Source organism: Castor canadensis, chromosome 11 (genome assembly GCF_047511655.1).
Source record: "Castor canadensis chromosome 11, mCasCan1.hap1v2, whole genome shotgun sequence".
NCBI classification, from domain to species: domain Eukaryota; kingdom Metazoa; phylum Chordata; class Mammalia; order Rodentia; family Castoridae; genus Castor; species Castor canadensis.
Genome location: NC_133396.1, coordinates 661,227 through 685,650, shown reverse-complemented (window position 1 = coordinate 685,650; position 24,424 = coordinate 661,227). Strand labels below are relative to the sequence as shown.

The 24,424-nt window shown below is 51.8% G+C and overlaps 2 protein-coding genes across 6 annotated transcripts; one reads left to right on the top strand and one right to left on the bottom strand.

Annotated features, from left to right (window-relative positions):
- Positions 1 to 20: 20 nt before the first annotated feature.
- Positions 21 to 17,912, top strand: Hexd (hexosaminidase D). 5 transcript variants are annotated; one of them, XR_012438392.1, is made up of 13 exons: positions 21 to 122; positions 1,072 to 1,202; positions 7,173 to 7,282; positions 9,098 to 9,185; positions 10,527 to 10,691; positions 12,057 to 12,240; positions 13,123 to 13,194; positions 13,641 to 13,836; positions 15,047 to 15,129; positions 16,277 to 16,355; positions 16,431 to 16,532; positions 16,633 to 16,710; positions 16,827 to 17,424. XR_012438392.1 is itself a non-coding variant. In XM_020188299.2 (13 exons), exons 2-13 carry the CDS (start codon positions 1,119 to 1,121, stop codon positions 17,637 to 17,639), a joined length of 1,458 nt encoding a protein of 485 aa, XP_020043888.2. In that variant the 5' UTR covers positions 21 to 122; positions 1,072 to 1,118; the 3' UTR covers positions 17,640 to 17,912. The 5 variants fall into 5 exon arrangements, 4 of the variants coding, with proteins under 4 accessions (XP_020043888.2, XP_073900928.1, XP_073900930.1 ...); XM_020188299.2 differs by lacking the exons at positions 16,633 to 16,710; positions 16,827 to 17,424 and adding exons at positions 16,711 to 16,800; positions 17,435 to 17,912; XM_074044827.1 differs by lacking the exons at positions 13,123 to 13,194; positions 16,633 to 16,710; positions 16,827 to 17,424 and adding exons at positions 16,711 to 16,800; positions 17,435 to 17,912.
- On the bottom strand, positions 17,802 to 23,695 carry Cybc1 (cytochrome b-245 chaperone 1). The gene is made up of 6 exons (XM_020188314.2): positions 23,571 to 23,695; positions 22,646 to 22,687; positions 22,044 to 22,117; positions 21,416 to 21,512; positions 19,851 to 19,995; positions 17,802 to 19,555 (listed from the first exon to the last, which is right to left on the bottom strand). The coding sequence occupies exons 1-6, from the start codon at positions 23,653 to 23,655 to the stop codon at positions 19,435 to 19,437; spliced, it is 564 nt and encodes a 187-aa protein (XP_020043903.1). The 5' UTR covers positions 23,656 to 23,695; the 3' UTR covers positions 17,802 to 19,434.
- Between the last annotated feature and the right edge of the window lie 729 nt (positions 23,696 to 24,424).

Sequence of the window (24,424 nt, the reverse complement as noted above, 5' to 3'; positions counted from 1 at the left end):
CGTCCGCCCGGCTGCGGCCAGGCGCGAGCAATCGGCGGCCGAGCGGCGCGGCGCGGCGAGGCGGGGCCCGGCCTGCTCCTCCCCACGCGTCGCGCACCTGGGTGCACCTGAGACGGCCTCCGGTGAGTCAGGTACCGGCCCCGTGTCTGGCCGTGCCGGGCCGGAGCGACCCGTCCCCGGCCTGTTGTCCCCACCTCTCAGCGCTTCGCCGAGGCCATCAGCCCCGCCGGGTGGCCGCCCTGAGGGCCGTGGCAGGTCCTTGCGGCCCAGTGACCCATCGGGGCGTCTGTCCACCGCCCGCGGGGCGTGGCCCCTAGAGCCCGGCTTGGGGACCTTTGGGACCTGCAGACGGGCAGGTGCATCAGGAACGGGTGCATGACTTCCTCTGCCCTCCTGTGCATTTCCCACAGGCAGGGAAAGATGAGTTTTTATAAAAGCTTCCCCTTTAAATTGTGCCCTTATTTTACTTTTGGTGTGCCGGGGATAGAACCCGGGGCCTTCACATGCTAAGCAAGCGCTGGATCACTTGCAGACCCCAGTCTGCCAAAGCATCATTGCCTTGTTTTAAATCCTAGACAGTTTTCGCTAACCTGGAGTAGATTTTTCAGCTCCATCCTCCCTACAATCAAGCTGACCTGAGTTCCAGAAATGAATTAATTTTAATGTTATCCCCAGAAACATGGTATCCTGGGGCCTGATAAAAAATGTTTAGAGACGTCTGACTGTTTTCTAGTGTGTCTAGTTTAAGAGAGCCTTTGGCTGTCTAGCATGAGGTCCTCCACCCAGCACTGAGACAGAGAGAGAGATTAGAACGAAATTATTTTGCAATTGTTCATGTTGCTTTAGATCACAACTGTCTCACATAAGGAAATAATGCTATTCCATTTTAGGGACAAGTCACAAATAACCAAAGTCTCTATATTTGAATATGGAGATGGGCTTTTTGATTCATTTTCATGTTAGTAAAATGAGCTTCCTCTAAGTTAATAAAGTAGAATTGGTCCAAAGTATCAGGGGAGGGCAGAAGGAGAAGCTGCTGCTTGTGTTTATGACTCTGTTTTTCTCCACCAGGAAGAAGTCCCAGAGATTCCGTTACAGGAGTTTACAAAAACACTAAGATGTCAGAGTCTGCACCATTTAAGATGAGATTAGTTCATTTGGACCTTAAAGGAGCTCCACCAAAGGTCTCCTACCTCTCAGAGGTAAGGACCTCTCCTCTATAGAGCCACCTTTTCTCTTGGGTTTGGTCTTTTAACATTGCAAGGAGTATTCTGTTGAAATGGGTGCTTGTGACACAACCACTCAGCCCTAGGTTAGGGCAGGGTTGGGTTTGGTCTTTTAATATTGCAAGGAGTGTTCTGTTGAAATGGGTGCTTGTGACACAACCACGAAGTCCTAGGTTAGGCAGGGTAGTGGCAGCAACATAGGTTTTTCCATTTTCTTCCACGTCCCCTCACAAAACCAGATACAACAGCCATGATGGCACAAAGAACAAAAGAAAGGACAAAAGAAGCTGGGCATGGTGGCTCACACCTGTAATCCTAGGTACTTGGGAGGCAGGGATCAGGAAGATCATGGTTCAAGACCAGCTTGGGCAAAAATTAAACAGGACTCTCAAAAAGATAAACTGGGGGCGGGGGGGGGGGGCAAACAATGTATACACATATGAATAAATGAATAAACAATAAAAAAAAAAAGCTGGGCATGGTGGAGGCAGAAATAGAAAGATTGAGATCCAAGTCCATCCCTGGGCAAAAGATAAGTTCAAGTCTTAAACCCTGGTACCTATGAATGTGATCTACCTGAAAATAGGTTCTCTGCAGATATAATCAGGTGAGACATGCTCGTAGTGGATTACAGTGAGCTGGAATAAGGGAAATGCACACACAACTGTGCTCAGAGGGAAGACAATGAGGAGACACCAGAGGGCACTGGTAACAGAAGGAGATCAGTGACAGCCACAGCCAAGACGCCGAGGAGCACAGCAAGCACCAGCAGTTGGGCAAGGTGCAGAGGGACCTCCCTTGAGGCCCTCAGAGACAGCATGCCCTGCTAACACCTGTACTTGGGACATCTAGCCCCTGGAGCTGTGGGAGAAAATTCCTTTTGTTTTAAGCCTCCCAGTCTGTGGTCATTTCTTACAGCAGCCCTGGGAAACCAATACACTCTTCAACAAAGCAGGGTATCTGGTGTCTCCTTGAGTCCCCAGGTAGAAATGGGTGGAGCCACACTAAGATGCCATAACACCTACGTGGGGTCAGCAGCCCAGCAGGAGGTAGTGGAAGGTAGAGAAGGAAATTACAACAGTGCTGTGACCAAAGGACCCAAAAAGTAGCACCAAAGTAGACTCCCATAGTGAGAAACTGGGGGAAATTTTTACTGGGTCTAGTTTGAGAATGTTTGCAAAAAGACATGAGGGTGGCCCTGGGGCTCTGGAAGGCCACAAGACTCTCAGAGATACATAACAGAACTTCCTTCTGAAACTGCAGAGCCCCTCAATAAGGACAAAAGTTGGAAGAAGCATCTACATTGAACTGGAGAGGAGCACTGAGGATGAAGGAAAGCATTCAGATACTGGGGGAGAGGAGGCAGAGGCCAATAAGTACTGTAGAAGTGGTAACACAGCCTGTAGTTTCAAATGCCTGTGGTAACAGTAGAAGACAGGTCTGGGGGTGATTCATCTCCATCCCAAACACAAGAACCTGTTCTTAAAAGTGAGCAACAGAAAGTGGCAGAGCACTGGCCTTGCATACACAAAGCCATGGGTTCAATCCCCAGCATCCTCCCTCCCCAAAAAACAGGGGGGTGATTAAAGACCACATAAAGACACTTGATCAGGGGAGAGTGGTCTGAATAGCATGGCAGCAATGAAGTGCATCAGGAACAGGGACCACAGAGCAGATGAGGAAAGTACCCTGATATTCAAAGTGACATCAGGCAGAAGCTAGGAAGGAACACCAGTAATCAGAAACACAGGAGCCAGGAAATGTGATGATTGGACAAAAGGCGGTATGAAATGATTGCCTGAGGAGCTCAGGGATGGATAAAGGAAAACAATCAGAAATAAAGACTAAGCTAGAACAACCTCAAAGGTGAACAGACACATGAAAGTGCAGTGTTTGGAAATAAATGACAGAAAAGAAAAGAATCCAACATGAAGAGACAAAAAAGCATGGTGACAAATTGACAAGTACAAAACATAAGCCACAAAGATCCAACTTGCATGTACTGGAGTCCCCAGTCTTCCTACTGCATGACTGGTCACCCCAAACGAGAGGCTGACGGCAGCAACCTGCCCCCCTGCACACTTCTGTGGATTGACTAGGTTTCTGCTGATCTGCGCTGGACTCCCTTGTGCGATCACAGTCCCATGACAACTAGAAACTCCTCATGACCCCTATGTGGCTTCACTCACGTCTGACCATTTGTGCTGTTAGCTGAGATATCTTGGTCTCCACATGTGTCACGCAGGAGCACAACCTGGCCTCTCAGCATGGCGATCTAGGGGCAGTGCTGTGTGAGAGCAGGCGCAGAAGCTACAAGGCCTCTTGAAGCCAAGGCCCTGCTGCCTCTTACTGTTGGGAAAGCAGATCCCTAGGCTAGCCAGGTCCACAGTGGGAATAGACTCCCCATCTTGATGAGTGGGTGCACAGTCCTTTGGCCGTGGTTTCCATTTTCAGCATTCCCCAAAGAAGACAACCAAAGCTAATGGTACAGAACAATGCTAAGAAACAATGACTCAAAAACACTTCTCTGAAATAAAAAAATACCTGAATCTACACATTGAAAGGCATACCATGTTTCTGGAAAATGTATCCAGAATGAAGTACATACACCAAGACATTTTTACTAAACATATCAGACATTAAGGAAAATGAAAATGAAAAGGAAAAAAAAAAAACAAGTTTGGTGCATTCAGGACAAAGTTCCAAGTCATATAAAAAGGAAAGAAAGCCAGAGTGCCATTATCCATTTAGACAGCAATGTTTTATGAGAACAGAAAAGGGAGTGACAGACTTAAGATACTCAAGAAAATAGAAAACCAGGTGTAGTGGTGCATTGCTATAATCCCAGAACTTGGAAGACTGAGACATAAGGGTATCTAGTTTGAGACCAGCATGGGCCATATAGTGAGATCTCAAAAAAACAAAAAGAAGAAGAAGAAAGGAAGGAAGGAGAGACAAGGAGAGAGCCGGGCACCAGTGGCTCATGCCTGTAATCCTAGCTACTCAGGAAGCAGAGATCAGGAGAATCACAGTTCGAAGCTTGAAGCCAGCCCAGGCAAATAGTTGAAGAGACCCTATCTCGAAAAAACTCTTCACAAAAAAAAAAAAAAGGTGGGGGAGTGGCTGGTGGAGTGGCTCAATGTGTCGGCCCTAAGTTCAAACCCCACTACCACAAAAAAAGAAAACGAGAGAAAGTCAGCACCTTCAACCCTGATGAAATCCTAGTTGGCAGTAACTCACAGGGCATTACAGCCTTTGGGAAGAGGTTCTGGCGATGCCAACTGAACCATGAACCACTGACAGCCAACATCTCTGCAGGTGGAATGGACAGACATGGACCCTGTATAGCCCTTTGGGAGCATTCCTACCTAAAGTATGATGAAAATTGACTCAAGTAATACCTTTGCTAACTCCTCACATCAAGACAATGGGAAAAATGAGCCAGCACTGATTGCTCATGCCTGCAATCCTAGCTACTGGGGAGTCAGAGATCAGGAGGATCAAGGTTCAAAGCCAGCCCAGGCAAATAGTTTGAGAGACCCTATCTCGAAAAAATCCATCACTGATTGGTTCAACTGTAGAGCACCTGCTTAGCAAGTGTCAGGCCCTGAGTTCAAACTCCAATACTGCCAAAAAGAAAAAATGTAATGAAAAATAGATATGCTAAGGGTATCTTGAGAATGCAGTCAGATCCAAATTTTGAAAATAATACATAACAAATGACTTGGTTTCTTCAACAAATAAATTTCAAATTAAAGAAGTCAGGTGCCAGTTGCCCATGCCTATAATGCTAGTTATTTGGGAGGCTGAAATAGGAGGATCGAGGTTAAACACCAGCCCTGTTAGTTCAAGAGACCCTATCCCCAAAATAATTAGAGCAAAGTGGACTGGAGGCATGGCTCAAGTGAAAGAGTACCTGCTTTGCAAGTGCAAAGCCCTAAGTTCAAACCCCAGTCCCACCAAAAAAAAAAAAGCAGGGGCTGTGGAATGGCTCAAGTGGTACAGACAGTGCCTGCCTAAGAAGCATCAGGCCCTGGGTTCAAGCCCCAGCTGCCAATAAATAAATAAAAGCAGAGGAGAAAATGTTTAAAAAAAAAAAAAAAAAACCTCAAAAAAATGTAATATATGGATCTGATTCAAACAAGCTATTTTTGTGGGGTTTTTTTCAAGATACAAATTGGAAGTATTTACAAATGAAAAAAATGGGATTTTCTTTAAAGTATTGCAGCCAAAAAATGGAAATTAGCTTAAATAAAATTGGCAAAATGTAGGCAACGATGGATATCAGTTTTGCCTGTTCGTATTTTGTAATTTTGTAGTTTTACAAGGGAAACCTCTGCCCCAGTCCAGTACATAGAGGCCACCCAGTTCATGCGTCTTGCAACCCAGGCCTCCCTGGTCTCAGCCTCTCAGATAACTACAGCACAAAGGGTCGTTACAGACCCACAGCAGCAGAGCCACCCAGTGTCCCACACAGATATTAGGATGTCACAGGAGGCAAAAGAGGCAACCAGAAGCTAAAGCACTCACCTGTATGTGGGTTATTGGGTTAGATTACTTCTTCCCACAGCCAGGCTGCCTCTTTCTGATTTGCAATCACTTGTTAATTACCCATTTTATAAATTATCTACAGCTAATTTTTAGTCCTGAACTGATTTCCTCCTTCAGATCAGCATGCTCCAGAGCTTGGCGTTTCACTAAAAACACTTCGATAGGTCCATCAACTAAAGGATTTACAAACCATAGAAAGCATGTCAACAGTCCCTCATCAGTGCTAACATTGTGATGTCTTTTAGCCCTGGCTTTAATGCCAGACTGAAAAAAAAAAAAGTGTCAAGTGTTCAACAGTAGACATGAACAGGTCCTAAGAATCCTTGATAGCCCAAAAGACCAAAAATCATATGTTCTCCCTCATATGTGGACATTAGATCAAGGGCAAACACAACAAGGGGATTGGACTTTGAGCACATGATAAAAGCGAGAGCACACAAGGGAGGGATGAGGATAGGTAAGACACCTAAAAAATTAGCTAGCATTTGTTGCCCTTGACGCAGAGAAACTAAAGCAGATACCTTAAAAGCAACTGAGGCCAATAGGAAAAGGGGACCAGGAACTAGAGAAAAGGTGAGATCAAAAAGAATTAACCTAGAAGGTAACACACACGCACAGGAAATCAATGTGAGTCAATGCCTGTATAGCTATCCTTATCTCAACCAGCAAAAACCCTTGTTCCTTCCTATTATTGCTTATACTCTCTCTTCAACAAAATTAGAGATAAGGGCAAAATAGTTTCTGCTGGGTATTGAGGGGGTGGGGGGTAGAGGGAGGGGGCGGAGTGGGTGGTAAGGGAGGGGGTGGGGGCAGGGGGGAGAAATGACCCAAGCCTTGTATGCACATATGAATAATAAAACAATAAAAAAACAAAAAAGAATCCTTGATAGGGAAATTCCTGCCTTTTAACATAGAGAAGGAAGTGGTGGGAGAATGAGGGAGAGGAGCCCTGTGAGCATTCACCCCCTCCTTAGCACTCTCCCAACCTGCCTTTCCTCCCCACCTGACCCCCAGCCCTTCAGAGCCCCTTGGGCTGCCCCTCCTTCTGCCCTGGTTCTGTGTGTTAGGTATGCCCCTAGGCTCTGGCCCCTCTGGTGCACCTCTGTATAACTTCTGTCCCCACTGGCCTGAGCCTTCTCCCCAGCAAAGCCACCAGAGTTGATTGCTGTTTACTGACAGCTCTATTCAACAGCATATTACCCCTCCTGTGCAAAATAGACAAATCACTAAATGAGAGTTTTATTTGGTGTAACATAAAGTACACAGTCCAGTTAAAGTTTCCAGGAAAAATATGACTATCAGCTCCCATCCTTCTCCAAAGCCTAGAGAGAAAGTCTACGATGCACAGAAGTTGCCATCTGTTCAGTCACTTCCTAACACCCCTGTCTCCCCCAGATTTTTCCTCTGTTCCGCGCTCTAGGTGCAAACGGCCTCCTCATTGAGTATGAAGATATGTTTCCCTACGAGGGCCACCTGAGGCTGCTGAGGGCCAAGCATGCCTACAGGTATTGGACAGCCGGCAGAGAAAGCCAAGGGATCTGAGGGTCTCCAGGCGGGAAGGTGTGCCTAGAGATGTGGGTAGGACAGGCAGGAATCTAACTGTGGTGGGTATATTCCTTTCCTGACTTTCTGAAGGTATATTTTTAATTACCCAAATAGACTATGAAATTAAAACAAACATTTAAAAGCAAAAGTAAGCATCCACCAGGACCCCATGAGCTGCCACTTGTGTCCCAGTCTCTAGTCTGCCAAGGAGGTGTGCAGAGGACACTGGGCAGGCAGGAGATGGAAGGAGGGGGGAGGTGTGAATGACCTGCTCTTAATGCTGCAGTCCAGGTCTAAAGTCAGGATGCAGGTTAAAGAGATGGGATCAAAATCAGTAAAATCAGATGTGGTGGAGAAGGGGTGTTTAGCTTCAATGACATCTCCCTGGGTCAGATAGTCCAAAGGAAAAGGAGTAAAGTTTGTGAGCTGGCAGACCCTGAAAAAAGTAGAAGTGGCCAATAAGTATATAAGAAAATGTTACTTTCTCAGAAATCAAAGAGATCAAAACAACTGTGCTGTGCCATTTTGGCTAATGAGTTGAAGCTTTTAAAAACTTTTAGCGCTAAGCTGGGGGTGTAGGTCAGTGGTGGAGCACTTGTCAAGCACAAGGGAGGCCCTAGGTTTCATCCCCAGCACTGGAGGGAAAAACACATTGCTGATTCTTTAGCCAGGCTGGTGATGCAAGCCTATAATCCAAGCACTTGGGTGACTGAGGCAGGAGGATCACAAGTTTGAGGCCAGCTTGGGCTACTTAGCAAGACTGTCTCAATGAACTAAGTCACAGTACTCTGTGATCATGGCATGAGGAAAAATGAACCTTCTTCTGGTGGGATGTAAAAGCCCAGCCATTCTGCAGGGCAGTTTGGGTCTGTCTGGGTGTCGAGTTCTCTAACACGCCCTTGCCAACATACCACATGTGAGCACACAGAAGATGGGAAAGGTGCAGAGCATGGACGCCACGGCTGGTTTGTCAGTGGTTTGCATGTTTGTGCACTGCTATGTTTTTTGCCATATTTTGTTTGTCTTTCAAAGTGAAAAAAGCCCACAGTTCCTTTGGAGCTGGAATCATGAATATTTACAGCAAAAGCAAACTTGTATGATTAAATTTATAGAACTGGTTAACTTAAGAGATGGTTTGACTTAGATAAATTCACTGGATGCCAGTGGCTCACACCTGTAATCCTAGCTACTTAGGAGGCTGAAATCAAGAGGATTGCCATTCGAAACCAGCCTGGGCAAATAGTTCTCAAGACCCTATCTCGAAAACCCTTCACAAAAAAGGGCTGGCTGAGTGGCTCGAGGTGAAGACCCTGAGTTCAAAGCCCAGAACCACAGAAAAAACAAACAAACAAAAAAAACAGAGAGAAAGACTTAGATAAATTCATAAAAGACTGAAAGAGTTGACAGCAGGGCAGTGGATTGACCCTGTGCAGTAGGCTGTTGGCCTAATGGGACCCATGCTTAGGTTGAGGGCTGTGCAAAAAAAAAAAAAATCAGCCACGGGTAGATTTGCCAGCCTCTGCTTTGAAGAGGTTGTGCTGGAAGAACCTGGTCTGTGCTATAAAATGACCTCGTCTTCCTGTAGTGGTCGGCAAGAGCAGCAGTGGAAGTGACTGCCTCTGTGACAGAGCATCTCCTGAATCCCAGAGCTGCCTTCCCTGCAACCTTGCATCTGTCCAGCTTTGTAGTTAGAGCCTGACGAGGAAGGGCTGGGAGAGTGAAGTAAGGTGCTGATCAGGCTGGTGTGAGCCTCTGTGTGGTGTGTGTTTCTGCAGCCCCTCTGAAGTCGCCGAGATCTTGCATCTAGCCAAACTCAATGAGCTGGAGGTCATTCCCTTGGTGCAGACATTTGGACACATGGAGGTGAGTGGCAAGGATGGACATTACCTGGTGCCTGGTTGGGATGGGGGCGGGGCGGCAAGGGCCCCATGTGTGGGGTAGCAGACAGCCACAGACCAGTGCTACCCTGAGAGGCCACTGGTTTAGGAAGCACTGGCCCTGTGACCACAGAACACACAGCTCCTGGTCAGGGCAGCTCTGCTGGGGAGCAGAAGGCAGCTTCCATTTTCTGCCTGTGTCTTTTTCTCATTTACTATTCAAAAAAATTTTTCTTGTGTAAGTCAGACAACTAGGAAACAAACACAGTGTTGATTTAATGACTCTTTAGTTGTATTTTTTCCTCTAACAAATACTCTGTTAGCTGGGGGCATGGCTCAAGTAGCAGAGCATTTGCCTCGTATGCACAAGGCTGAGGTTTCAAACCACAGTACCACTAAAAACAAAACAAAATAGTAACTTGCTAGATTTATCAGCAGCCTGGTTCCTGCTCATGCTTGCACCATGCGGAGGAGGGTGCTTCTGCTTAGAGCCTCCTGGGGTTCTGCCGCATGCCTTCCAGAATTCTCTCCTAAAATTCAGCCCTGATGACTTTCCTAGTACACTTTCCCTGCTGTGCCATCCTGGGTCCTGGGGCCGATGTAGTCTCTGGCTCCCACCACCAGTATCCTCCACATCACCAAATCATGACAGGCTTCTGTCCTCTCATTGACTCTTGTAGCCTCTGGCATCACGATAGCCCTCTCTGAGCCTGCACCTTCCTGGTTTCCCTGCTGGCTCTGGCTGCTTTTCCAGATGGCATGAGGGAGCAGGGAAGGGTTGACTTAGCCCCTCTCAAGACTGTCCTCTCTGTGGTGAGGCTGCTGGTTCTCACAGCTAGGGACCCTGAATGGGGAGAGCAGGGAGAAGCCCTCAGTGAAAAGGCTGCCCCACCACTCACAAGCATTTCTCAGTTTGGTTGACATCCAGAGCTCTGAACTGGCTGTCACTTTTGTACCTATTGGGGAGCTCTGCCAACCTCTTCATACTGTGGCAACCCGAAGCATGTGCCTACAAGTTCTGAAGATGGAACCTGCCTCTTCAGTTTTGTCACCCAGTCCAGTTAGAACTGGGAGGCTAACCGGCAACTGAGGAGCCAACTGAAGGACTCAGCTGGGAGTGGGCCAGAGGCTACTGCCCTGCGGGAGCTCTGGAGCCTGTGTGGCTACACACGTCCAGAAGAGTCAGGAGTGAGCTGCAGGCCAGAGGCAGACTATGAGCAGAGATTCTCACAGTGGGCAGCAGCAGCCGGGAGCCCTTGCCAAAGACACATGGGCCAGAGGAGCTCAGGCATCAGCCTACCTCCCTCAGCCCCCTGTCTTCCCCCAGTTTGTGCTGAAGCACGCGGAGTTTGCTCACCTCCGGGAAGTGGTGCATTTCCCCAACACCCTCAACCCTCATGAGGCTGAGTCCCTGGCACTGGTGGGAGCAATGACTGACCAGATCCTGGAGCTACACAAGGGCGCACGGTGGCTCCACATTGGGTGTGACGAGGTAAGTGCCTCACCCACCCCCAGCGCCCCCTCCCCACACTTGCCAGGTCTATGGCAGCCTCTTCTCTTCAACATCATCTTGTCTTTTGTCAGTTTTTTTTTTTCTTTTGTTTTTGGTTTTAGGGTTTTTTGTTTGTTTGTTTTAGTTTTTTGCAATTTGGGTTTTGAACTCAGGGCCCTGTGTAGCTACTTCCTGAGTAGCTAGGATTACAGGTATGAGCCACTGCACCTAGCTGATATGCTGTTTGTGTTTGAGACATGGTCTGCCTGTGTATCCCAGATTGGCCTGGAACTTGTGATCCTCCTGCCACAGCCTCCTCAGTGCTGAGATTACAGGTGTGTACCACAACACAGGCCCTATAGTTTCTGGGAGCTCCTTTTAGGGAGCTGTTGTAGCCAATGTCTCTGGAGAGGGTCTCCGTGGGGCAATCCTGCAGGGACTAAGTAGGACTCCTATAGGTCAGATGAGACCACCACCCACTGGAACAGGCTGGGACCGGAAATGGCTGTGCTACCCCTAACATAGACAGAACCAGTCAGGACAGATTCATGCCTCTAGACTGTTCTAGCCACAGAAATGCAGTTTGGGATGGTAAGAAGAAGAAGGGTTACTTTTGGACCCTGAAACTCTAGCTGGGAAAGGTGGTCTCTTGGGGTGCCTGCGGGTACACCCAGTCCCCCAGCAGGCTGCCCTAGCTCCTCTGAATATCTGGCTTGACTCCAGTGGTGTGGCAGGTCCTGGGGAGACTCTGAGCCCCAAGGCCTCTGCAGGTCTGTAGCCCTAGGGAAGCCTGAACTAGGCTTGGATTTGCAAACATTTAGTTCCAAGGTTTCCCTTTCTTTTTTTAAGGGAATTGTATGTGAGTGTGTGTGTACCTCAGCAGCTCACGGTACATTCATGATGTCGTGTAACCTTGTGCCTAGTTCACTGCAGAGCACATCCATTGCTCTAAAGGGAAGCCCCCCCCACCCATCCCCTCACAGCCTCTGAGAGCATCCAGCCTGTTCTGGATGTACCTAGTCTGGACCTTGCACATAAATGGCATGACACAATGTGGGCCTTTTCTACCTCTAGCTTCTTTCAATGCCATAGTACATGCAGGCCAAGGCTCATCCACATTGTAGCATGTGTCAGGAATATCCCATCACCTACTCCCCGAGGAATGGACAGGGTTTTCTGCCTCTTGGTGATCTGAGCAGAGTGCTCTGAACCCAGAGGGCCTCTGAGGGAAGCTGAGGACTGTGAAGAAGGCAGATCTCCCTGTTCTCTTCCACATACATGGCTGCTCGAGTCTTAGGTCACTTTGGAAACCCCACTGTGCCAAGGGCAGTGCCGGAGGCAAACCTGTCCTATTTCTTCCTCCAGGTCTACTACTTGGGTGAGGGGGAGGCCTCAAGACAGTGGCTGCAACAGAGGCAGAACAGCCATGCAAAGCTGTGTCTGTCCCATGTGCGGGCAGTGGCCAGTCACGTCCTGGCCCAGCACCCCGGCACTACACCGCTGGTGTGGGATGACATGCTGCGGGATATCCCCCAGGACCAGCTCACAGGTTGGCCGCATGGGGCCTGGGTGGGTGAAGGCTTACATGTGGCTCCCCAAGACCTCTGACTTAAGAGGTCTTGCAAGTGAGCTTCCCACAAGAACCACTTTTTATGTGTGCTTTGATGAAAATGTCAGGTCTCTGTCTTTCCCTTATAGTCTCGGCAGAGTCCTGCAGAGGTTGAGAGCAGGTGTGGGCTGCTGAGTTGCCCAGAGGGGCAGTGGGAGTGCCCAGTGCCTCTGGCAGCCTCAGCCCCACACATTCTCCATGGCCAGCCCCATGCAGGCACAGGCATAGGTTCAGGCTGGCCTCTGGATCAGCTACATGGAGGGCAGTGGCCAGCTCCTCCAGGGGCCCAGAGCCAGGTTCACAGCCTTGGGGATGAGAGCTGATGAGTGCTTTCCCCAGCGTGGAAAGTGGCATTGAACACATCCCCTTGCTCCATGCAGAGCCCAGGTACCCTGGAGATCCAGGGCTGTGGTTCCCCACACTTCTTTGAGGCCTCTGGGTCCTAGGGTTGCCCTGTCCTCGTGGCAGCAGCTTCCCATGTGTCTTAATGAACTGGAATTCACTTCAGTTAGAGATGTGCTCCAGGGCGCCCTGGGATGCTGAGGCAGATGCTCTGGGACGAGCTTCCAGAGCCGTCATTTCCAAAGCATTGTTCATGTCTGTAATGTTCACAGGCAAAAACCTAGCAGAGCGCCACACCTGTACTTAAAACCCACATGACCTGAGAAGATGGTCTAAGTTCCCATTTTAATGCCAAAAATATGTTGGAGCTAGGCTGCACAACAAGACCCTCTATCAAAAAAAAAAAAAAAGGGTGTTTGAGGAGGTGGGGGTGTGGCCTGCACAGTCCTGTCTGCACTCATAACCTCACTCTGTCTCCAGTGTCTGGGGTGCCGCAACTGGTGGAACCTGTGCTCTGGGACTATGGGGCTGACCTGGATGTCCACAGCAAGGGTCAGTATAGGTTGTCTGGGATTTGCCCTTCATGGCCCACGTGCCTGGATGGGCTATTCCCCTATTCCCTGTCCCCTGTAACTTTGACTGCCCAACCTGGGGGATGCAGGCCTTGTCAGCTTGCTGGCCAGCACAGCCTTCTGCCCTGGCTCTACTCCTGCTTCACTGCAGACCCTGTGCTGGAGGAGCCTGCAAGCCTGGGCAGTCACAGGCTGTCTGCCCCTCACAGATGTTCTTTCTTCCCAGTTCTCGAAGGTCTTTTCCTAATGAGCTGGTGAACTAAGGGCCACTCATCTGCTAGATGGTGGGGGCGGAGGTGGTAGCATAGATCATGGGTTGCTCTGATTGATGGGTCAGGATGAGTGTGTGACCTGGAGTTGTATATCCTGGACCTTCACAGCAGGCCATTTCCATGGGCCTGCTCACCTGCTTGCTTTCTTGCCCAGTCCTCCTCATGGAAAAGTACCGGGAGTGCGGTTTTCTGCGGCTGTGGGCTGCCAGTGCCTTCAAAGGTGCCACGGGGGCCAACCAGACCTTGCCCCCTGTAGAGCACCACCTCAGGAACCACACACAGTGGCTGCAGGTGGCAGGCAGTGGGCCAGCGGACGTGCTGCAGGGTATCATCCTGACTGGCTGGCAGAGGTGAGCTCTCAGGGAGGCCTGTTCTGGGAAGCCTGAAACAGACCCCATTACCCCCATCGTGGTCCATCCAGTGTTGGCTTTGGCCTTCCTAAATCGAGCCCCTCATACTCCTGTAACCAGCACCTCAACTCTGCTGAGGGTACCAGCAGAACTGGGGCTTGGTGTACTCAGGGCCACACGTATGTGGTCCTCCTGCCCCCAGCACTGCCTGTGCTCCGCTCGTGAAGCCCTTTGTCTCATGTTCGGCATGGCAGCCATTAGGACAGATTTTGGCTCCTTCAGAATTAAACGCCATTTGAAAAGTGAGCTACAAATTAACACCTAGTCTTTGGTCAAGTTCTGGCCTTGGTCCCACATTCAAGTAGGAAGGGCGGAAGCCAGGCAGATCTGCCAGTAGAACAGCTGAGGCTGCTCTTCCCCTATGGGGGAGGCATCCCTCTGGAGCCATCAAGGATTCTAAGATGCAGCTCTAGGGCTGGGCCTTCTGGGCTGCCCAAGTGAGGCTGGCCAGCCTGGCTGCTGGTATAGGGTCGCTCACAGCTCCAGTACATGTCCAGAGGTGACAGCCAGCTCCACAGAAGCTTCTAGATGGCTCCCATGAAGATTCCTCAGGCATCTACCATGCAGGCACGGGGTGCGTCAGAGTGTGGACTAAACCAGGACTGTCCCAAATAAAACACTCCTTTCCATGCATAGAACAGTGGCTGGGAATCCCATCAAAGTCAAGGAGAACCAAATGAGATAATGAGGTGGAGTCATCTGGCCCCGTCCACTTGGCTCCACCTGCCACACCTGCTGGCCTTTCTACTCCTATAACTGAGAAACCAAGGCTCTGGCAGGTAGAGCACCCTGCAGCAGTGTGACCTGTCATCTTCATGGGGCTTTAGGGAAAAGTGTGAGACAGGCTGGGCTCAGGCTACAGCAAAGGTCCCAGAGAAGGGGTGCCAGGGCACAGCCTCCAGGAGGTGAAAAGGTCGTGGGGGAGGGATGAGGACAGCTCCACAGAAGCTTCCCTAGGGTGTGTTCAGGGTGGGGGCTGGGCACAGGTGGCAAAGCAACAACAAATTCTAATACCAAGCCCCCACCATACAGAACCCACTTTGAACCCCTGGGCCAGGCTGTTTTCAAGGACCCTAGAACAGGAGCAAGGCTACCCCAAATCAGGGCTGGCCGAGAGCCACAGAGCTGAGTGCCCCTCTCCTGAACATAGGTACGACCATTACTCGGTGTTATGTGAACTGCTCCCCGTGGGAATTCCGTCCCTGGCCGTCTGTCTGCAGTCACTCCTACATGGTATGTCCAGCCAGTAGCCCTAGTGCTGCTGGCTCCTCCTGGCAAGATGGGAGGGCAGGAGGCCGAGCACTGGATGTCCCCTGACCACTGCCTGCTTGGACTGAGCTGTAGTCTTCCACACTAGAGAGAATACTCCCATGGCCCCAACCACCTGCTTGCTTACTGTTGGCCCAGGCTGACCCAAACCCAGGTCCTTAAGCCTAAACCTAAAACAGGCCAGGAAGTCAGAGGGATGAGTCCCTCAGACGCAGTGAACTTGCAGAAGAAACTCAAGTCTTCATAGGGATGCTGCATAAATGTTCTGAGAGCTGTGAGGCAGGTTCTGCAGAACAGGGTGTCCCATCCCTGGGGGTCCCCTTAGCCCAGTGCTCCCAACCCAGACCACCCAGGCAGGTGGTCAGAGCAGAACCATGGTGAAATAAACCATGCACATTTGAAGCACAGGACTATGCGGGCAGTTTTGTGTGCTGACGCAGAACGACGTCCAGATGTAGTGAGGAAAGCTGAGGCCTGAAGATGTGTCATTAGGAGAGGCAGAGCTGTGCACAATGGCAGTGGGAGGATGTAGGGGCCAAGTATTTCAGCTTTTCTCAGCATTCATTCTGGACTCTGCACAGAAACGCATGGACGAGGTGGGCACAGCCACCCCTTACCCACTCTGCAGAGGCTGACGTAAGCGCTATTTGCTTTGGTGCTGCCTTTTCCAAGAGCACCTCTACAAAACAGAACTGGGGGACCCTGCCTTCTGCCCACCCACGACAGCCTTTTGTGCTGACTCGGAGGTGTGTCTGCACTGGTACCATAGCCCCACTGGCTTGCTTTAGGTGCTCTAGAATATTCCACCGTAGAGTGAGTTTTGGGTGCAAACTCCACCTGCAGGATGGGCTCCACAGGGAGGTCAGGGCTCCTCCTGGTGTGGTGCTGCTGGCACCACCGTTCTCCTGATCTGTGACAAACACCGCTGATGTGTTCAATGAGAAGTGCAGGGCTGGCCCATTTCCAGGGTCTCCTTGGAGTCAGCACTTGCAGAGCTGGGCCCAGCTGGGGCTGCCCCGCCCCTGCTGCAACTACTGCCCACAGCACCTAGGAGCCTAGAGGTCTGGACAGTGAGGCCCTTCCAACAGCTCCCCACTGTGGTTGGTTTCAGGAGGCTTCACTGAGGATGTTAAACTGAGAGTGGAGAACTTCCTCGGGGTTTCTAGCCTGGAAATAATGGATGCTGTGAGGTAGCCCCACCCCCACCTGCCCACCCCTCCTCTTCCTCCCTGGGAACCACTGTTCTCAGTGTGGCTCTCTGGCAGTGAAGGGGCCGGCTCCTTCCCTGGTAGTGACATCCATGCACTCGTCACACAAGTCAGCCTCCACCTGCGCAGCTCCGTGGACACACTTCTGGAGAGGAACAGGTAAGCAGGCCCCCACATCCCTGCTTGTCTTGTCTTTCACAAGGCTTTCTAGGGGGACGTGACTTTTTAAAACTTTTACCACATTGTTAAGTTTCCCTAGGGTGTTATTATAAAGCCCCCTTGGCTGCCTACTAACCACTACTGGTCCAGTGAACACACCTGTCTGGATTCGCCCCAGGTATGTCACTGGCTGGTTCAGCCCCTACCATCGCCAGCGGAAGCTCATTCACCCTGTCATGATCCAGCACATACAGCCAGAGGCACTCAGGTAAACACGCTGTCTCACCTTCCCAGGTGCCCAGCCCCTGGGGCAGCTTGTGCCCTTAGAGTTGTACCACCTGTAGCAGTCAGCGTTGAGCTGTTTCCAGGTGTTGCATTTGTAGATCTTGGATGAATCAGATTTGCTCCACTGTTCACTAACACCGTCTTAACGTTAGTGAGAAGGTAGGTCATTCTTAGCATAAGAGGGGGCGTCACCCACCTGCCCAGGCAGGTCCCAGGCTCATTTTGGAAATCAGGCCACCTGGGGTCAATCCTGGCTTGACTGCAGTCTGGAGGACCCGGGCTGAGAGCCCTGTGTCTTTGTGAGTCCCAGGCAGCCTTCCCAATCATCTCCTGGTTCAGGGCTGTGAGTTGACCTATCACAGGCTGTCTCCCCAGAGTGCAAGATGCTATCAACAGGATGACCCATTCGTGTGCCACCAGAGAAACTGATAGCTAAATGTAAAATACATTCCAGTTTCAGGTGTTAAAAATATGACCGATTTGCTGAGTTGTCCCAATAGGGAAAGTGAGGCACAGAGCACTGGTGACCTGTGGGGCTAAGGATGTGAGTGTAGAGTGCATTGACCATGAGCCATTGAGTCCTGGCCAGACAAGCTCATGGCTGCTGCTATCCTCAGCCTCCTGGGCAGGTGGAGCACCCTTGTGCAGCGACTAGAGGGGGCCTTGCAGCTGGTTCTCTACCCAGACGCCGTGGAGGAATGGCTGGAGGAGAACGTGTACCCCAGCATGCGGCAACTGCAGGGCCTGCTGCAGGACCTCAGTGAGGTGGCTCACCAGCCCCCACCCACCAGCGCTGGCTGGGACCAGGATCAACATCCCTGAGGGTCTCCTGCAAGGGCTGGAGCCTGTGCTATCAGCCTGGACAGCATAGGGCTGAAGTGGCTGTCCCATCCAGCCCCAACGTGCTCTTCCTGCTGAGCCCTGGGCAGCTTTGTGCAGGAAAGTAACCTCTGGGGAAAGCAAGAAACAACAGGACAAGGCACATGGGACCTGTTTTATGATCTGCCTGTGGAGCTTTATTGATTTTTCTGAAAATAAAGGACAGTATAAGCCTAAGTCCCACTACCAAAATTCAAACCAAGGTTTTACAGACCACTCTGGCTTATGGTGTGCTTCATTCCTCCTGCACCCAGGTCAAAGTCCCAGCCCTGGGGCAATGCAGTGAGGGACTGACAGCCCCTGAGGATAGGCATCTCCCTTATCATCCTAAGAGCCAGAATAGGCAGTCTTTCACTTTTTATTTTAGTAAAAAAAAACATCTCAGATTCAACCACTGAAGTAGCTGACTTTGACTTGTTTAAAGGACCATGCCTCCCAGATCAGGGCTTGTAGGCAGCCACTGCTAAGCAGGAAGACCTGCCCTGCCCAAGGTGCCATGGCCTCAAGGCAGCCTCAGCCCATGTCTGAGTGACGCTGCACTTTCCCAGTTCTACCTGGCCATGCCTAAGTACACAGCCTCCTGGGGGCAGACCAAGGGTCCACAGCTCTCAGGCCAAGCGGGGCTCTCTTAATGCACGTTACACCTTGAGGGCACTCAGAAGACCAGCAGAGCAGGTGTGGGTTATCAGCAGTTGACACCAGCTTCTAGGAGGGGTGCTGTAGACAAAAGGTGGGGCCACTCCTGCAGGTCTTTTGTCCTTTTGTTTTTAAGACAGGGTCTTGCTGTGTGGCCTTAAACTCTAGATCCTCCTGTCTCAGCCTCCCAAGAACTGGGATTCTAAGCATGCACCACCATTCCTAGCTTCCAGTATCCCCAGAGATTCAGAAGTTTGTTTCTTGGTTTCTGCAAGAGCTCCCAATCTTTGGGCACTGCAGGATGCTAGATGGGTGACCTCTCTCCTCCACAAGTGGCTTCTGCTGAGGCCCTCCCATGGTCCACAGCTGCACTGCAGTCCTGGTGGGATCTAAGATAAGCCATCTGGACAGGGTCAGCATGCTGATTTTCCTGGCATCAGCAGATCCTTAGGAAGAGGCAGCCTCTGAGAGCACTGCAGCCCACACAGCCAGCACCTGACCCCCACCCTAGCAGCCAGAGCTGCCCTCAGCAGGAAGCCCAACCACAGAGGATGGGCAGGGAAAGGAGATGCCAGGATTCCCAATAGCAGCATACTGGTGTGGTTTCTACAGAGCGGCAAGGCCCTCCCCACACACATGCAGACATCAAGTTCTCCCTGTAAGCCAAGCTCTGAACTCCAGGCCAGGCCCTGGCCCAGTGCTGGACAAAGCCAGGGCATCCTGTTTCACTTGCTTTGGGGTGGGCTTGTCCAGACCAGGTCACACTGCTTGTTGCCCTCACCCCACACTATCCAAGCAGGGAGCTGCTAACCAATTAAAAGAGGCACTGATTTCTGAGCTCCATGTCCCTTGACCTTTCCTGAGCACTGCATCCTGACAGACCCAGCCCATCCCTTCTGGGCCATTGAGGAGGTCCAGCCTGTAGTTCTGTGCAGGGTAGAAGCAGCAGCATCACAAGCAAGAGGCAGGTGGTCCACCTAAGGCTGCCAGGGAGCCATAGGCAGGTATCCAAGATCTGCCTGGCCAGTTAGCTGCAGACACTGTCAGAAGCTGTGGCCAAGGGGACACTGTAGATAGTGTTCACCGCAGCCTTGCTGGGCTGTCAGCTTTGATTGCTGGGGCCGTCAGTCTCACTATCGCTGCTCTGAGACCGCTCTGAGGGGCTCTCCAGCCGGTGCAGCTCCAGGAAGCTGGTGATGAGCTTGGCGATGGCTTCCACATCACTGGAAGGTCGGCACCAGAGGCCAAGTCACCTCAGCACAGGGGAGGACCCCATAGCAGCCAGCCTCCCACCTGTAACAACCCTAGGGGGTCCCAAACTGGTCCCAGCACCTCCTATCCTGGACCCACTGTCATGGGACCCCAGCCCATTCTGTGATGCTTCCCTACATGACCATGACAAGGCTGCCCCCAGGCACACAGCATTCTTCCCATGTCCTCTCTATAAACTTGACGCTGGGCAGTCAGCAAGGAGGGCTGGAACATTCTACCCTGCCTGAGAGGGGCCCCCTGCCTTACCTGCGGTGGCCCATGACTGCACTCTGGGTAAGGGGGTGGGAGAAGCCTGTTGCAAACCGGAGCACCACCATGTAGCCCTTCCCAAAATACCGGACCTTCTCCTCCTCCACATTCACATCCTGGATATCATTCAGCAGGACCACCACTGCGGGGGGGATATAGGTCAGTGACCATAACCCCCTCACTACCCCCCTCCCAGCCTATGCTGCAGAGCAGGTCACTTCAGGGCTGCCAATAGTCACTATAGCATTGGTGGGGTTTCACAGACTGTTATCACAGCTGCAGGTCCAGGGCAAAAGTGTGCTGTCCACAGCAGCCCCCCAGCCAGGATCCCCTAAGCCCCAGGTGCCATCTTCATGCTGCACTTACTCCCCAGTTTTACACAAGACTGAAAACCCTCCCGCTGGGCTCCAGTGGCCAGCTACTGGGCTACAAGCCACCAGCCACTTCCTGTGGCTGCTCAGAGAAGGCACCTGGGTGGCTAATCTGGCTTTGCCAAGAGCCTTAGCACAGTCTCCTCCTGCTGAGCCTCCCAAGGCCCAAGGCTGAGCCTACAGGGCCTCTTCCTGCTGCCACAGTGAGCTGGGGCTGACCCTATGGTCTGGTGCCTATGGGGACTGGCTCTCAATCCGTCAGGCCCCATCAAGAAGCAGTTTGGTTAGGTGCCAGTGGCTCATGCCTGTGATCCTAGCAACTCAGGAGGCAGAGATCAGGAGGATCGCAGTTCAAAGCCAGCCCTGGGCAAACAGTTTGTGAGACCCCTTCACAAAAATGGGCTGGCAGAATGGCTCAAAGTGTAGGCCCTGAGTTCAAGCACCAGACCATAAAAAAAAGAAGCAGTTTGGGGCTGGCAGAGTGGTGAGCATTTGCCCAGCAAGCCCCGAGTTTCAAACCTCAGTGCTGCCAAAAAAAAAAAAAGCATAGCTTGTGCAGAGCTAAATCCCTGCCTACTAGCAACGCTGGTCCTTATCTGTGCCTCCTTTGGGGCTGTGCATGGGCCAGGGCTCCACACAGATCAGAAGGCCAGAAACCCTTGGGGCCTGACCCCTCCAGATAACTCTCCCCACTCACTTAACACCCAACCAAGGGGCCTCTGCATGTTCACATGGCCACCTGCACATCACAGGATAATGCATCTATAAAAACCTTTTGCTGACCCACAGTCAGGCCAACTCCCAGGCCCGAGAGAAGTTCACAGTTGAGGGTTCTTCTATCCATCCAGCCCCTCATTACAACCCCAGCAGAACTGACAAAGCAGCAGGAGCAGGGCCTGGGAAAACCAGGGGCCCCTAGAGAGCAGGATGGTGGCTGGCTTCAGAGCCACCTGCTCACTGCTACAACTCAGCCTGCCTGGCACTGTGACCCACCCCACCTGAGAAGAGCTGCTGAGGGGCTCCCATTGTCTCTGACAGGCCAAGCCCCTAAAGTACAAAGAAGACCTCAGGAAGTGGGGCAGATGGCTGGATTCCACCCTGCAAGCCAGGGCTTGTCTGGGGATACCCCAGCCATTAAGCAGGCAGACTTGGACCCAAACTTGCACTGTACCCCAACTCCTCACACCTTACCTTGGTCATGGCCTGCTCTGAGAAGAGTCAGCAGCTTCCTGTAGAGGCTGAATGTTTTTAAGACAACCTTCCCGGTGCTCTTGTTGAAGATGGCTTCCTGCAAACCAATGTGCATTGACCACACACAGACCTCCAAGAAGAGGATCAAGTGGATACCAACATATCATCCCCACCCACCCCAGAGAGGACACTCAAGAAGGGTCCCAGTGCTCTCTACCAGAGCCTATGTTTTTGTCTGACCCATCAAGTTTCCTCTGCTCTTTGCAATGGGAACAGCAGCAAGGCCATCAAACAACAAAAAAAAAGGTCAGAGAGCAGCATCAGGTCAAACAGCTTCAAGGACTTCAAGGGCACCCAGGGAAGGAGGAGGGGCTATCCCAGAGGGATAGTGCAGACTTGCCCCTTGTCCTGTGGCAGTCCAGGAACAAAAAACTTTGGTGAAAAGTCATGAGGCATTTTTAGGAGAGCCCTTGGTGCATGGATGATCACAGGGAAAGCCCAAGTCTGAGTCCAGCTGAACAGACACCTCCAAGTATGACAAATGCTTAAAGAGTGTGTGTGTGTGTGTGTGTGTGTGTGTGTGTGTGTGTGTGTGTTGGGGGTGGGGGATGGTTCTGCACTGCCTTACCTCCCAGTCTTCCAAATTCTGTATGGCCACAAACAGGCAGCCTGTGACGTAAAAGAGCTTCCAGCCTAGACTATCTGTAGGCAGACAGGACACCAGGCATGAATGATGGGGTGAAGGCAACATACCCACAGGAGGCCCAGCCCTGGCTGACCCTGCCTCTTGTAAGGGCCTCAGGCAATAAGCTGTGCTGCTGGCCCTGCCTTGGTCACTCAGACACACACACTGAAATCTCTGCCCAGCTCTGTAGGGGGTCCACCTGGGAGACACAAACTAGTGATGGAGAAAAGGTGGAGAGCATAGCTTCTCCCTGCAGGTGGGCACCAGGCAGATACCAAAGAACCTCCTTCCGATAGTATTTCGCGAGCTAACAGAATGGCTCAGTGGTAGAAGGCCTGCCTAGCAAGCGTGAAGCGCTGAGTTCAAACTACAGTACCACAAAAAAAAAGTATTTCACGACATAGGAAATGCTTGAGATTTCGGATGTGGGGAGTGGTCTGTGGGGCAAGCATTCCACTGTAGGAAAGTGGCCCTGCACTAGGTGAGGAGGTGACTGCTCACAATGACAGCTTTCCCTTCTTTTCCAGAGGGATGGTGTACTTTACCTCCGCTGTAGTAGGCAGCAGCCAGGCCAGTCGACAAGATTCCTGCAGGGAGAGATTGAGTGCTCTGCTGTAGAACCCAGTGGGAGTCCTACCTCCTCCCAGTGCTGCCACCCCTGGAAAGTGGGCCCTCCCCATTGCAGAATGGCTATGCTCTGGGGCATAGCAGGTGGAGACCAGGGAGAGTGGAGGAAACAAGAAATTTGTTCAAAATCATAGTATTAGCCATTGTATTCCCTAGACACGTTTGGAGCTGACCCAGGAATGCACAAAGGAGCCTGACACAGGTATTACCCGACAGCGTGTGGTGAGGAATGAAGACAACACTGTACACAAAAAATTACAACACAGAGTACAGAGCACAGCAGAGCACATAAGTGGCCTCCTGTGTGTCACAGAAAAGATGGGCCACAGAGACTCAGCTGCAGAAAGCACAGCCAGTGCCTCACCTCACACCATGTCCAGTCAACACCAAGTGCAGCTGTCCCTGAGGGTGCAGGGCCCTCCTGATGGGCAGAAACAGGGAAGGAAGGCCAGGAGGCTAAGTGGACTCGTGAGGGGGACTAAGACAGAGAAGAGGAAAAACAGGAACCCATGATTGCCAATCCCATGGATCAGCAAGTAAAGAGGAAACATAGTGATCTCAGAAAAGCACACCAGGGCTGGGGGTGCATCTCAGTGATCTCAGTGCAGGAGATCAGGAAGGGAAAAGGGAAAAAAAAGGAGAGAGAAGAAAGGAAAAACACACTGAGTGTTGAATACAGACATGCATGATGGGTAACACCTTCTAGATAGAACATCTAACAGGATACCAAAAAAGAAAAAAAAATAGATCCTCTGTTTTTGGGTATAGAACAAAAGAGGAATAGATGGGCTTGTTTTCACTGGTTTTTAGAGTTTGTCTTGGGGGGAATTTGGAAAGCCTTACCGACCAGCAGGGACCAGGAGCGGATGCCCGGAGCCCTCTTCAGATGGAGGCAGGAGCTGGTGCGCGTCTCCACCTGCATGTACATCCCTGGAGCGGGGTCCTCCTGCTGGGAAGATCGTGCACCACGAGCCCTGCAGTCACAGGCCCACGGAACCCCCAGGCCAGGGACTGCCCGGGTCTGCCTGCAGCCCAGGAGGTCACAGGATCCCCAGGGGACCCCCTCCACAAGGGCCCTCCACTCAGTTACACTTGGGGGGCCACATCGCCCGCAGACTCGGGGACCCTCGTTAGCCCCCAGCAGCCCGCAGCTTCCGGCACCCTAGCAGAGCCTTGCAGGACCTCCTCTCCCCCACGCTGGCCTCCACGGGAAAGGGAACCGAAAGCGCCACCATGGCGGAGGCCCCCGTGTCACGGGAGAGCCAGCTTTCTCCCTGCTCTCCGCCAGCTGCTGGAAGTACAGCCCGTCCCCAGCGGGCCCCGCACACGGCCGCCTGCAGACCGGCTCTGGCGGCCCCGCGGCCACGCCTCGCCGTCAGGCCTCTGACCCCAAATCCTCATGAATCCAAGGTAAGGCTACGACTCGCCCCTCCGCTTCAAGGTCCACAGACGCCCAGGCCCCGCGCGCCCGTACACACGCGCATCCCAGGGCCAGGTCTGCTCAGCCCGCAATCGGCCCCGCGTCCCGGGCTTACGGGTCCGAGAGAGGACGCTGCCCTCTGCGGAGGACGACCCGGGTCGCGGGAGCCACTCGACGTGGAGGACCAAGAGGCCGCGAGTGCCACCCCTGGGCAGGCCCAGCTGAAGGTGGGAACGCAGAACGCGCCCACGACGCGGGGGAAAAGCGCGGGGCCACC

Excerpts from the sequence above, each read along its gene's own strand:
- Hexd (XM_020188299.2), top strand. The coding sequence starts at position 1,119 with ATGTCAGAGTCTGCACCATTTAAGATGAGATTAGTTCATTTGGACCTT. Across the intron at positions 9,186-10,526 it reads AGACATTTGGACACATGGAG|TTTGTGCTGAAGCACGCGGA; the intron begins GTGAGTGGCAAG and ends GTCTTCCCCCAG. Across the intron at positions 12,241-13,122 it reads CCCCCAGGACCAGCTCACAG|TGTCTGGGGTGCCGCAACTG; the intron begins GTTGGCCGCATG and ends CTCTGTCTCCAG.
- Cybc1 (XM_020188314.2), bottom strand. The coding sequence starts at position 23,655 with ATGTACATGCAGGTGGAGACGCGCACCAGCTCCTGCCTCCATCTGAAG. Across the intron at positions 22,118-22,645 it reads TGCTGCCTACTACAGCGGAG|ATAGTCTAGGCTGGAAGCTC; the intron begins GTAAAGTACACC and ends GTCTGCCTACAG. Across the intron at positions 19,996-21,415 it reads CAGAGCAGGCCATGACCAAG|TGGTGGTCCTGCTGAATGAT; the intron begins GTAAGGTGTGAG and ends TCCCCCCCGCAG.